General features: G+C 41.5%; 1 protein-coding gene across 1 annotated transcript; it reads left to right on the top strand.

The window, feature by feature from the left end:
- The first annotated feature begins 241 nt into the window (after window positions 1–241).
- On the top strand, window positions 242–12,416 carry CIDEA (cell death inducing DFFA like effector a). The gene is made up of 5 exons (XM_048507174.1): window positions 242–355; window positions 6,601–6,757; window positions 7,521–7,667; window positions 9,334–9,518; window positions 11,818–12,416. Exons 1-5 carry the CDS (start codon window positions 312–314, stop codon window positions 11,942–11,944), a joined length of 660 nt encoding a protein of 219 aa, XP_048363131.1. The 5' UTR covers window positions 242–311; the 3' UTR covers window positions 11,945–12,416.
- Window positions 12,417–13,921: the final 1,505 nt, after the last annotated feature.

Raw genomic sequence — 13,921 nt, 5'->3', positions numbered from 1 at the left:
GCCACGAGATACCTTTATGGGTTTGGGAGAGGGGGAACCGCCGGTAAAAACCAATCCACAAAACGGTTTACAAAGTCACCGACAATGAAACCTTTACCAGCCATAAAGCGCCCTCAATTGCAGAGGCCAGATTAAACCCTGACCTTAAAACCAGACCGAAACAACTGTGTTCTCCCCTTGCGAAACGAGCCCCCCTCCCGACCCGCGGCCTGGTTCCCCGGAAGGGCGGACCCGAGGGTGGCCCGCGTCGCATAAGAAGGAGTGGCCGAGCGATTGAAGCGATTGTTGGTTGGGAGAGAACCGGGGACGGGATGGCTGCGGAAAGCGCCCGCGACTGCGCCGTGGCTTTGTTCAGGTGAGGAGCTGGGCGAGGGCGAGTCCCGTTGAGTTGAATGGTCCGTCCTGGCTCCCCAATAAGTGAGGCGCGGCGGCAGCCTCTGCTTTGTGTGTCGGGGGTGGAAAAGCTCATTTTGCTGATAAGCAAGCTGCTCGCTGGCTCTTCTGTGAGCCCTGCAGTTTTCCGGCTAGGCGGGACACTCAGTTTCTGTCTGCCCTAAGGGTTGGAGACAGCCCGCTCCTCTCTTCTTAGCCTGGGATGCAATCTTCTGGTGGCTAAATCTGGACGGCTGGTCTCGGTCTCTGTCCTGCAGGCCAGGGCAGGGGTCAGCAGCATTTTATGTACTGCCAAGAGTTCAGTCAAGAAAGCCCGTTTGCAGAACCGAATGCAAGGAAGCCCGTTTGCAGAACTGAACGGCATAGCTTAGCACTGCTGATAAGTGGTTTGTTGATTAACAGGCCCTGAATGTTCTGCATTCCAAACACTTGTATGAGTTTTGAGTTAGGAAATGGCTCATGGGCGGTAAGTGGTAAACGAGCAAGGAGCCCACAAAGTTTAGGAAGTCACTTCATTTTCCCACTGAATCCCCTCTGCCACACTATTTATTCTTTGTTCATCTCCTGATTGTCCCCATTTCCTCTCCTCTTTCCTTGAGTCCATCTCTCCCCTTCATCAGTCAGCCTTTTTTCCATGTGCCTCCAAGTCTTTGTCTTTAATGACTACTTATTTCTTTTGTGGGTACACTGCCTTTCTCCATCATGGGGACCGGAAACAGCTAATGTGATTTTCATTACCATTTCATCCTCGCATCAACCATGTGAAGCGTATTAATCACCTAGCAAGCTTCCACAGCGTAGTGGGGATTTGGTGGGATCTCCCAGACCCTAGTTGGACACTCTGATAACTGTATCACACTGGCTCTCAGTTTTTCTTTTTTCCTTAAGGGATTGATTCTGTGTATGTAGATATGCAAACAAGCAATGGGATTATGGTCTTTTTCCTAGCTCTGCAAGTATATATTATAACATTTTTGCTGTGAAGAGGCATGTTATCTCTGGAGACACAAATTTACAGTTTTTAGAACTGCAGAACCAAGCATCTGTAATAAATCTTTCAGGATGGAAATGTGTCCAAAATCAACTTGCAGAAACATCTGAAAGGGCATGACATTGTGAATGGAGTAATGCAATTTATCAGAAATTTAAACAGCATGAATATACAGCCTCATGCTAGATAATTAAAAACGAATCCTTATTTCATGATGAATAATCCTTGGACTATCACATATCTTAAATAGAAAACAATTTGACAATTTTTTCCTCAAAATGCATTTTATTAAAAAAATTAAATTTAAAAAATCTAATTTAATTTTTAAAACATTGATTTGTATGTATCCTAATTACTAGCAGCAGTTTACCCATATCATATTCCATTTCCATAATTCCATAATTCCTTTAGTCCCATAGAAATCTTTACCTGGCATTCCCTCAATAACTCAGTTATTGTAGCATTTCATGTAAGAGTTACTTCTTTTAAAAAATACTTTGCTCTGGAGCTGTAGGTCATAGAACGCCACTATAATGGCAACAGTTGCTATTATGAAATCTATAACTACCAGTTTATGATGATTCTATGACTACTTAGTCCAATCAATATGCTTTGTGTAGCATCTCCTTTTATTAGGATTCATCTCAATATAGCAAAAGTACAAGTACAAACTCCCCCAACCTCTTTATTACACATTCTATTTAGTACTAAACAAAAAAAAAGGGGATCGGGTACTATTCAATTCACTTATTTTGCTTTGTTCTCTCTGCTTTAAAACTAGCAATTGGCTAAAGTGTGAGTGTGCAACTCCTAAAGAGATGAGGTCCTGTGCATACTACCCCAAGCTCTACATACTTTGTACTATGTCTGGAGCAGCAGATGCTGTCTCCCCTAAAGAATGGAGTAAAGGACATGTCATACAGTAACACAAGTCTTCTAATCTTATTATTTAGCAACCCTGGGGTGGGCATGCTGTAGCCTTACTCCAAATTTCACTATCTTTTCTTGGTATGACATTACTTGCAGACATGCAGATTCATTGCACACAAATACCTCTCTTAGAATGTGGCTGCAGAATGTCTCTCTTAAAACTAATCTTGTCACCATCTATTAGCTCTTTGGAATGTGGTTGGAAGAGCTTTAATATAAGCATTTTCACCAGTGTTTCAGCAGCTCTCCTATTGGGTCACTTGTCAATCACAACATAAAACTATATGAAAGAAGAACTAACTCTTATTATATTTAATGTAGGTTTTACACTGATGTGTTGGGCAAAGTTAAGAAGTTGACCATCCTAAGTTGTGCCAAAATGCCACAGGTCTAATGTTCTACTGTTGGTCGCCAAAATCCCCTGGAGCTCAGTAAGGCTTATTTCCAAGCAAGCATATTTAACAGTGAGGCCTTTTTACTCTCTGAAAAGGCTATGCTTAATGCTGACCAGGGCTTGTTCAGTCACAGGTTGTGAAGGCATGCCATATGGTGTCCAATCTGGTGTTGACATCTGTCTACCTTTCCCTCACAGAATAGCTCTTGCCCCAGTTAATCCTCCAGCCCTCTAGTGGGTGTTATGAAAGCAGGCTTTTGTTAAGGCTGTGAAGTAATAAAATACTCCTGGAGGAAAATATGATCAGTTGATGTTAAATGAATTGGTTCCAGAACTAACTACAATACAGATACACTACATTGTGGATCTGTACATCATATCTATTTGGTCTGAACTAAAATGCATGCAAGCATCAGAACTGCAAGTCTTAAATATATAGTTAATAAAAACACTTTGTTCTGCAGTTGTTGTTTTAAGTTGGGTGATGTCTCTAACACAAACTTCATCTGTTACAGTTGCAAGGGAAAAATACAAACAAAATGTTTGACCATTTCAAATAAACGTGGTTGGTTTAACTGGTTGTGGTAGGTTTTCCGGGCTGTAGTAAAACTTTAGTAAAACAGCCACTCGTTTAAAGTTGCTGCAGCTATGTGTGGAAGTTGGTTACATTGAACTTGGTGGGACTGATGTCTGCAGGAAGATGCAGCAGGACTGGACTGACCACTGAAAGTAGCTGGAAACAATGTTTGGCATAAATGAGTACTTCAGGCTTCTTAGCCAAAATACAGTAATGCAACAATTATTGCTTCACTGTCTGTCTACAAACCTGCCAAGTATGGGGCAAGTGTAGTGCATAGAAGCAAGTTTTAAACCAGTGTCCCAAAACAGCACTGAGTCAGAATTCTAAGCAAAGGTCATATGTTACGGCTCATCAGGAATCTTCTGTTATGTGTTTGTATTATACTTAACAAAGTACATGTAGATGCATGTCTGCAGGGAGGTTAAGAAAGAGTTGAAAATATCCATAGACTATCAAAGCGATAGCTGGACAACTAACAGCCCAATCCAGATGGAGGGGAGCTCCACAGCACAGCAAAGGCAGCACTGTGCTGCCTCTGAAAGGGTTTCAGGTGGTGCAGAAAGGAGGCAAAACTGAGAAACCCCTGCCCCCGAAATAGCCCTGTTTGGGGGGAAAAGGACTTATGCCACGCTTTCCAGTGACATAAGTCTGCAGGCAGGGAGGGGGGCATTCCCAGGCTGAAATCCCAGTAGGAATGTCTCTGCCCTACCCCCCCCCCCCTCCACTGCATCGGTGTTCTCTTTTAAGTCAGCGTAGCTTTGGTGCGGTGGGCCCTTCCAGGTGTGGACACCACAGAGCTGTGCGCTCTCTCCACCAGCGTAGGTGCTCCTTACAACAGCGGGGTGGGCAAATATGCTGACGCAGGCCCCTGCTGCTCCCGCAACCCATCTCGCCCCATATGGATTGCACTGTAAGTGAATTTGAAAAGGTGCTTGAGCAGTGCTGCTTAGGCAGATACTGGAAATCCTTTTAGTTTCTTCTACAAACTATGTTGTGAAAAGGAACTGTCAAACTTCATGGTCGTCAATGTGGTGTGTGCCCTGTGCTGATGAGCAAGCCCTTCAGATTTTAACTTCAATGTTGGGGCACTTTTAGCAGGCTGCTAGTAAAGAACTTGGATTAGCTAACTTAATGTAAAAGTAGTTCTCCAACAGGGTCCAAAATCTGACCCAGGCACTCCCAGTAAGATATTGTCACTGTTCTCTGTGATGTGCCCGGACCATCCACAACTCCTTTACTCCTCAACTAGATGAAATTTTGCTTAGTTTGAAAGCTGAGTTTAGGCATGTGATAAGGTTATTTGCTTTTACAGCAGATGGCTCCTAGCTAAGCCTCAAGTGACTAGAGAGCATTCTAAAGGCTAAAACATTTTTGGTGCCTGACTGATAAACAGGCATAGTGAAGCAAGATTCTACAGCATAGATGTCACAGGTGAATTTCCTGCAAATAGCAAATGATACATAGTTGAGAGCACTTGTGGGTATTTTGGAGCTGTGGAAAATAGCCAGTTTTTTTCTTCTGGAGAAAAACAAATGTTGGGGAGAAACATAAAGTATATTCAGTCCTTTTGTGTCAAACAGGAATCTTACTGGGTTGACGTAACATTTAGAACTTGGCGTATAAAATTGTACTGTTCATTTTGAAACGCCTTGGTTTTCAGTAAGCAAGACTGAATGTATCTTGTCCTAAAGAGAACTACTTAGTACCTAGTGCTAACTTTGCACATGTTTTACTGCCTGAGAGGTAGAATAAAATAAGTTCAAAACAGATCTTGTAGCAAATGTGTTTTAGACAGAACCAGTACTGGTTTATCACCACAGGGCTTGTAGAATATTTGAATTTTAAGCTAAACTTTATAACACTGAACTGTTCAGTTATGTACCATACACTCTGCAGCAAATTGACAGTTAGTCACTTCAGCAATAAACTATTGAAAATATGCTGTGTATTTCTGTAATATTCAAATAAATTATACAATACAACCTAAGACATTAGATTAAGTTTTCATATGATATGTACCAAGTGAGTGAAACCTTGTCTCAAAGCATTTGAATCACTCCAAAGGAGAAAATGTTTCACAGAAGGTTAGTGGTGCTCATTAAATTTTCAGCTTTTCTGCTAGGAAAATTTGAGAAAGTCTTCAGGAGCTTTTCAGTGTTTCTTTATTGATTTGCATTCTAATCCTCCTGTCTGAAGACATCATCTGGTATAAAGGGTCTCCTTCCACAAATCCAACTATGAGGTAGCTGAAAAATGGTGACTGGCTCTGGGTCATCCCATGAATTTGGTAGCAGAGCAGATATTTGCACTGGGGTTTGTCTAATCCCAGGCCCATTATGCATGGAATGCTTCCTGCACTGCTCCTCACCCTACAGTGCCTTCACAGTAGGATTTCCTCACATTTCGTTGTTTACATGCAAGGAGGTGCCCTACAGTCCACTGCACAGTTTATATAGCTTGTCTGCCCCTACTTCCAAGTCACTCCTTCACCCAAGCCAAGAATGAAGATTGCCAGGGTTTTTTTAAAATGTAATATTATTATTCCTTATATTGATATTGTACAGGCTGCTATTTGTTTTTTTGGGGGAAGTGCCAGTTGTTGATTCCTCACAGGGATCCCTTTGCAGTACCCACTCCTCACAGGAATTGATGGCTGGCCTTTCCCTAAAAAAAATATTGATATAAAGAATATCAGTATTACATTTAAAGGGCTAAAAACCACCAAAATGGTAATCTTAATTCTTAGCTTGAATGGGGAAGCGACCTGGAAGGAGCAAAATTCCAAAGTGAGACAAAACATCAAGGTCTCCCTGCTCTCGCTAGGTGCTGGACTTCCAGGATCAGCGGCACCCTAAGTGTAAGCCCATGTGAACAGAAATCTCTGCTGCAAAGGAAACATTTCCCCACTATACCGCAGAGCAGCAGTGTATAATCCAGTAACACTCAGATTTCTCTGTTAGCAAAACTGCCTCCTTCAGTCATGCTCCTTGTACCCCATCTCACTTTGCAAAGAAGGTTGGAAGCAGCTGTGACTAGATATTGCACAGCTTTTGACTTGGCACCTGCTGAGGCCTATCAAACACTTAAAGCTTTTTTTCCTTTTTCAAACACAAGCTGGGGGTTGGCATGGAGTAATCCTGTTGAATTGTCAGGCTATAACAAATGTTGGATCAAAATAGCTGGAACTGTGATGTCAGTGATTGCTTTGGTCAGTATGGGATCAATGCACCATTTCTCTGTTTTTTTAAAACTTAAACTGCCCCGCCCCCCTGCAGTAGATCCACTGAACTTAACACACTGTTTGTGTTCTAGGTCTTTTGTATCTGTTGGAGCATCTCTGGGGTCTGTTACAAGGCAGACCCTATCTGCTGCCCTTCCGCCTGCAACTCGGCCCTTCCGGGTCTGTAATCATACCAGAAGCAGCCGCAGAGGAGTTGTTGCAGGAAGTCTGCAGGAGCTTATTAGCAAGGTAGGCTTCTTGTCAAAAGCATAAAATTGCATACCTAAACTTCCTTGCTCTATGCTAAAAGAGAAACTGCTTAGTTTGTTCTTACAAATGACTAGAAAGTTCCCTGTTCAGATTCTAAAGTTCAGCACAGGCTTTAATGTTGTAGTCGGATACTGGTGCTATCAGTGGGGCAGACACTGAAGATACATAATTGGTTCTGCAACTCTAAAGGTCTGTCCCATAAGCTATTGACAGTTCAGACCTCTTATGCTCTGCAAACTACAAGGTGATTCATAGGTTCATGATTAAGCTAGCTTGTGAAGCAGGAAGGAGATGATAAAGCTTGGATTAGATTGGCACCAGTTGTACCCTTATGTCACCCTTGGGATGCTGCTAATGAAGACCATCTGAGCTCTACAGTGGAGGTGCTTCAAACTGAAAGACTATTCTCTTTATATAGGAGCAATGAGAAGAAATCTAGACTTCTTCCCAACATTATTACTTGACTGCTAGCTTGGCAGTAGTCAAAGTAGTTCTCTTTCAAAGTTTGTTGGAGGAACTTTGCAAATGAGCATGGTTTACACAGGTCTGACGTGGTTCAGTTGGTCAATTCAGAAGTAGTCTGGTTAATGGTGGTTTATATGGTAGCTTGGTGGTTGACATGTGCAGATCAAACTATATATGTGCTGAGCTGGAAACTCTGTTTCGGGTGAGGAGGAGGTAATCAAGAGATGTTTCACAAGGGTATTGTTTCTAAAAAGTAACTCTGCTGCCTTCTCTCTAGACATTAGATGCCTTAATGATTACTGCTGGACTGGTGACATTGGTTTTAGAGGAAGATGGCACAGTGGTGGATACAGAAGACTTTTTCCAATCTCTGGGAGATAACGCACACTTCATGCTTCTAGAGAGAGGTCAGAAATGGAAGCCAGTAAGTGTTGATTGGGCTCAATTGGAAAATTACAGGAAGTAACTAGCTGGACAAGTGTTTGAGACTACTGAGCTTAAGACAAGCTTCTTTAGGCCTAAATGTTATTGTTTCAAACTATGACTTAACCACAAGGGCAGGCTTCTGTTTCAGGCATACTTCTTGGAGAGCAGCAGCAAGTATTGCTGGGCCTTTCTGAGGAGAATCCTGTCCATTGCCTTCTATACTGTTCAAAACAAACAAATTCGACCTGTTAGCCCTCTAGGAGTTTGTACCCCTTCACACCAAGCAGTACTCTGGCTAGTCTAGCCAAATAGGCTTAAAATACACCATTGTTCTCTCTTCTCCATTTTATTTTCACACCAACCTAGTGAGGTAGATTGAGTGTGACCAGGCCAAAGTAACTGAATCACAGAGTACGGGTATGAATCTGGGTATTTCAGATTCTAGTCTGACACATTAACAGCTATATTGTGTTGGTTTTCCACTGTCTTTATGGCAGTGTTGAACAAAAGCAGATTTTAATGTTTGGCTGACTCCCTCCATAAATAAATACTTTATATTTGGTGCTCTTTTGCTGTGAAGACACTAGGGGGCAGATGCACTTCTACAGTTGCATAGCAAAGCATGGCAAAGAAGTGTACAGACACCTATTCCTGTTCTAAGTGTTTTAATAAGCTGTCATCATGGCTGTGAATTGTGAGGCTGAATTTCCCTAGTGGAAGGAATGACAGCTTCCCTCGGATGTTTCTAGTCAAGATAGTGGTGCAGGGTAAGGCTGAGTTAAGCCAGCATGCATGGGGAAATTGAATTCCAAGCGTGAAGCTTTCAGAGCATGGCTGACTGATAGGACTGGGATGAATATGCGGAGGCCTATCTGATCAACTGCTTAGCATGATTTAAACTTAACAGGTTCAAGTACGCATCTTGATAGTGCTGTGTGGTTGAAGTAAGTCTGTATACTAGGCCACCAGTAAGTATTCAAAGAGCTTTATGTATGTAAGACTGCCTTTACAGGGTGGCTATAAGCCTTACCTGTAGATGGGCAAGATTCTTTCTTATCCAGGAGGTCAACTTGGGAATGTATGGCAGGGACACGTTTTGAGCCAAAGGCTGGCTTATTTGTAGCCCAGTCTCTGGGCCGCAATGCTGCACTGGGTTTCAATATTTTACTGTGCCGATTCAGCCTTCCTTCTGGGTATTGGTGCCAACGACAGGGGAAATTAGTCCTTTTGGTCATTGCAGGCTTTCCTAACAATCCTCAGTCTGTTAACCCTTCTATTCAGAGGCAGCAGGTGTCTGAATAGCAGTTGATGGTTGCAAATGAGAAGATTGTTGCCTTAATGGGGTGGGTGGGTGGGTGGGTGGGTGTGAGAGAGAGTGAGAGTGAGAGAGAGAGAGAGAGAGAGAGAGAGCCTGAAATTGAGCAGGTGAAATTGCCATGCTTTATTATTTATTATTATTTATTTGACTTTTATACCGCCCACCCCCGGAGGTGCTTTGGGTGGATCTTTTGAGGAAAATAATATAACTGATTTCAATGTAGGATCTTCCTTGTTTAAACCACTTTGTGTATCATCGTTGTTTTTAGCATAAATGTACAGTTTAGCTAAATTTGTTCTGTGGACAATATACAAGTGTGTGAGCCTGCCTTGTCTGTTCTATTTAGGGGCCCAGCTATAATGTCACAACTTTACAGAATCCAAAGAAAATGGGAGTAGCAAACATTACCTTGGATTTGTACAAGCTGAATCCGAAGGACTTCATTGGCTGTCTAAATATCAAAGCTACCTTCTATGAAATTTACTCTGTGTCCTATGACATCAAATGCATGGGAGCAAAGAGCATATTGCGGTAAGTGTATTTTTCAACCATGAAAGGATGTTCGCTTCATGTAAAATAAGCTGAAGTAGTGAAATATATCATTAAAACACTTCACATTACTTTGACTCATCTTGTTGTGGGTTGCAAGAGAGGCAAGTAAAGGATAGGGTGATATAGGCAGAGGCAGCACTTGAAGCTTCTCTGCAGTGTCATCTGAGGGCATCTGGGGACGCTTGGTGTTAGTAGTCCATCTGAAGAGGGAATATAATAAAGTTCTTGAAAGTGTTTTGATGAAATTTCATGCCACATCATTGTAAGAATCAAATGAAACAGTAATATATAGCCATACTAACACCTAGTTTAGACCAGGGGTAGGGAACCTGCGGCTCTCCAGATGTTCAGGAACTACAATTCCCATCAGCCTCTGTCAGCATGGCCAATTGGCCATGGCCAATTGGCCATGCTGGTAGGGGCTGATGGGAATTGTAGTTCTTGAACATCTGGAGAGCTGCAGGTTCCCTACCCCTGGTTTAGACCAAAAATAAGGTGGGATTAAAATAAATGATCTACCTCTCCCTTAAAGGCCAGACTTTATTTCAGAGTAAACGTTTGTGTACTAGAGGCCACTTTATCAGATACATGTAGTGAATTTTCACTAGTCAGGTATGGTAATATGACAAAAATAGTTGTGTCAACCTGCAATGAAATGAAATACAGCGTAAAATTTAAATATAATCAAATATACAGATAATGCATAATAATTGAGACAGTAATTTATTACAGGGCCAGTTCCTGCTTGTATAGTTAGATTGAACTTGCCTGATTTTGTTTTTATTCTTGCCCTAATTTAGCATAGTAATCTTAGACAAGAATACATGAGTTTGCTTGACTTTTATTTCAAGATAAAAAAGTTAAGTTCTTCAGTGAGATGCCCGCCATAGATGCAAGTGAAACATTAGGAGCAAAAACTACCAGATCATGGCTACACAGCCTGAAAAACCCAGAACAGCCATTTGTCAATAGGAAATGATCTGGTCAAATACGAGACTGCCACTCCTCTTTAAAGAAAAGCCCTTTCATTTCTTTAAATCAAATATTCAAAATTCAACAAGGGAAGTGCAAAACTGCAGGTGAAATTCCACTCTTACCATGGATATTCCATTTATCTTGGAACTGTGTATTCCAGCACTCAGTAGGAGCAAACTAAATGGCTAGTAATGGCCATATACAAATGTACAGAAGCCTATTACTTAGGAGTTACAATACTGGATTTCTAATGTTACGCTGGTGCTGATGGCATCTTCTAAAACATCTGAGATGGCAGAAGTTCATGTGCTTGCACTATACATGTCTATGTGCAAGCCCATAAATCAAACATAGTTGGTAGACAACCTTTGACCCATTTTGCCTGGTACTGGCCAAGGATGCTTTCACACACACTGAATAATGCACTTTCAATTCATTTTTCTGGGTACTTTTCCACTTGTAAACAATTTGTAAAGTGCATTGAATGTTCATTATTCAGTGTGTGTGAAAGCACTCTTGGCCAGTACCAAGGTCAAAGATTATGTGTTGCTTTTTGCTGTCCACTGAAATAGCCTAAACCAGGAATTAATAGGAGTACAGGTAGATTTTGCCACACTGGATAAGTGAGTCTGTACTAACATGATCATTGCACGTGATGACATTGGTTCTCTTTATCTATTAGAGAATTAAATTAGTAAAGTTATTTTGCTTTACAGCCCCATTAAGGAGGGGGGCTGAATCCGCCAGTGGAAGTGGTGTGGGTTTTTGCTGACACTTACTCCAACGGAGGGGTGAAACTGCTGGCATGCAGCCACCACTGGCATAGTGAGGGAGGAGGTGACATTAGTCAGCTTCCTGCTGGTGGTGGGGAAGCCAGACTTACGTGACCCTTTTGGGGCACATAAGTCCATTCAGTTCCATAGAGGCTCCCCAGCAAGGGGAAGGTTGTTTTGTTGTGCAAGCCTCCCTGCACCACTGGCAGAGTGGCATGGTTGTGGTGCCGCTACTGCCCCACCCCCCATCACTTGGACTGGACTGTCTACCCTCTTCTTACTTGAGGATATTGGTAAGGGGTCTAGAGGATGATCCATAGCACGTAGGTCTGGGAAGATGCTGCTACATCTCCACAATGTCCTTGTTGGCAAGGCGTAACTAGACCTGATGATAGTAGCCAGAAGAAATTAACATAGGAGAGAATCCTTTCTTTTTCATTTATATACCAGTATAAATTCATTGCCCCTAAGGGTGACCACTGTTTGAGGTGTTTGACTCGTGACTGAGCAGGTATGTTTTTTGTTTATAGGAAGATGCTCCGACTTCTTTCTCACGCTGCACAAATAACAGGACAGCTTCTTCTCTGCACGGGAACATATGTGCTACAATTAATGGGTGACTGTGAAGACGATCTGATTAAAAATACAAATCACTAGGATGAGCACAAGAGCCTTAAATAGAAGTTGTCCAGCTGACACGTCAAGTATTCTTCTTGGAACATTTTAAAATATATATGTTATGTTTAATTGTCTCAAATTGAGCTTCACACTTCATTGATCAAAATATAAACAGCCTTCCTCTCTAGCTTTTTAAGTTTTTATTTGTAAGATAATGATGTGAGAACTGTAAATATGATCGGAGTCTTTATAATGTTGTGGAAGGGAAAATGTCTTAAGTAGAGAACTTTTGTGCCATACCTCCAAAAGGAAGTGATCCAGACGTGGCATAGAGGCACTCACTGGTGTCTCTCTAGTGACGTGACTCTACTGCCTTCCACAAAAACATTACTGTTTGACAGCCCTCTGAATACATTCTGAATGGGGATTGTGTGGAAGCTCAACACTAAGCTACCACTTAAAGTGTTATCTCTTTCACTAAACTGTAAATTAAAAAAAATCAGTTTCGGTATTGACTTGGGTCTAGTGCTTTAATTTAATGGTAAACAATGATACATTCCTCACAGAACCACTCTGTATCAAAGTACCTACCTACTCCACCTTGCCTTATTAAATCAAGCACACCAATTATAATTTGCCAAACTCAAAGGTAACTGGTTTTCAAAGTTAATGTGTCTAGCATATTGGGTTAATATTATATTAGGATGTTGTGAACACACATATATTCATATTGGCAAAGCAGATTAGAAGAGGTGGACCTGAAAATAGGAAAGAAATAAAGTTAAAGGTTGAGCAACAGCCTTCTCTTTCCTCACCCTTGCACTAGCGTACAGCAACAGGAATCAATACTGTAGGGAGGTATGACGCAGTAGCTGCCAACTCATTTCAAGTCTATATACATACCTGAATATGGATATACACTAAGGAAAGGTAAACAGCTTCCACGTTTTGCAAGCCCAAAATTGTATTTAGAATAAATGTGGGTGTATAAAGGTGAGGAACAATCAAAATAGCTGTGTGCCTTGAAATAAACTGATGATTCAGGTTGGTGCAGTAATTCAGCTGCCAAGCCAGTTACAGTAACAGTTACAGTGTCCTAAAATACATAAGTTCAAATCCTCTGTTTAACCAAGGATGATCATAGTCTAGTCACTCAGTCTAACATAACTCACAAGATGGTGGTTGTTGCATGGAGGAACTGGAGGGTGGATGTTATAAGCCAGTTTACAACTCTATTGGGGAGTAAAGCAGAGTAGAAATATATATGAAAAGCAATACAGAAGCAGAAAAAGATGAGTCCACAGGAAAGTGAAACTGAAAATAACTCTGCACAGCCTTCATACATTCATCTTTTTCCTTTTGAGAATGCTTAAGTACTTTTAAACTATCTTGGGCCCCTTCCGCACACGCAAAATAATGTGTTTTCAAACCACTTTCACAACGGTTTGCAAGTGGATTTTGCCATTCCGCACAGCTTCAAAGAGCACTGAAAGCAGTTTGGAAGTGCATTATTCTGAGTGTGCGGAATGAGCCTTGGAGACTAACTGATGGTCAACAGAAAAGCACACACACACCCCCCTCAATGCTTCTACTACAGCTAAAAGATTCCTGTTACAACATTGGAAAGGTACAAGCCCATTTCCCATAAATCATTGTATTGAGGACCTTGGAACTCTAGGGATATTTGACAGCATAGCATATAGATAGCAATTGTGTATGACTCATTTTTAGATATTTGTAAACTGTTCATAGAAATTTATGTGTAGATCTGCCACCATTGTTATTATATTTTTGTCTCTATGTCTTTTTTTTAGTTATTTAGTTTCCAGGCTAGCCTGATTTCATCAAATCTCAGAAGCTAAGCAGAGTCAGTCTTGGTTAGTACTTGGATAGGTAACCACCAAGGAATACCAGGGTTGCTATGCAGATGAAAGGCAGTGGCAAACCACCTCTGTTAAGTCTCTAGTCATAAAAACCCTATTGGATTGCCAGAAGTCACCTGTGACTTGACAGCAC

The sequence above is a fragment of the Sphaerodactylus townsendi genome, linkage group LG09 (genome assembly GCF_021028975.2).
Source record: "Sphaerodactylus townsendi isolate TG3544 linkage group LG09, MPM_Stown_v2.3, whole genome shotgun sequence".
Lineage (NCBI taxonomy): Eukaryota > Metazoa > Chordata > Lepidosauria > Squamata > Sphaerodactylidae > Sphaerodactylus > Sphaerodactylus townsendi.
Note: the sequence above shows the minus strand (reverse complement) of the source record. Positions and strands in the feature narration are given on the sequence as shown.

Excerpts from the sequence above, each read along its gene's own strand:
- CIDEA (XM_048507174.1), top strand. The coding sequence starts at position 312 with ATGGCTGCGGAAAGCGCCCGCGACTGCGCCGTGGCTTTGTTCAG. Across the intron at positions 6,758-7,520 it reads TGCAGGAGCTTATTAGCAAG|ACATTAGATGCCTTAATGAT; the intron begins GTAGGCTTCTTG and ends CCTTCTCTCTAG. Across the intron at positions 9,519-11,817 it reads GGAGCAAAGAGCATATTGCG|GAAGATGCTCCGACTTCTTT; the intron begins GTAAGTGTATTT and ends TTTTGTTTATAG.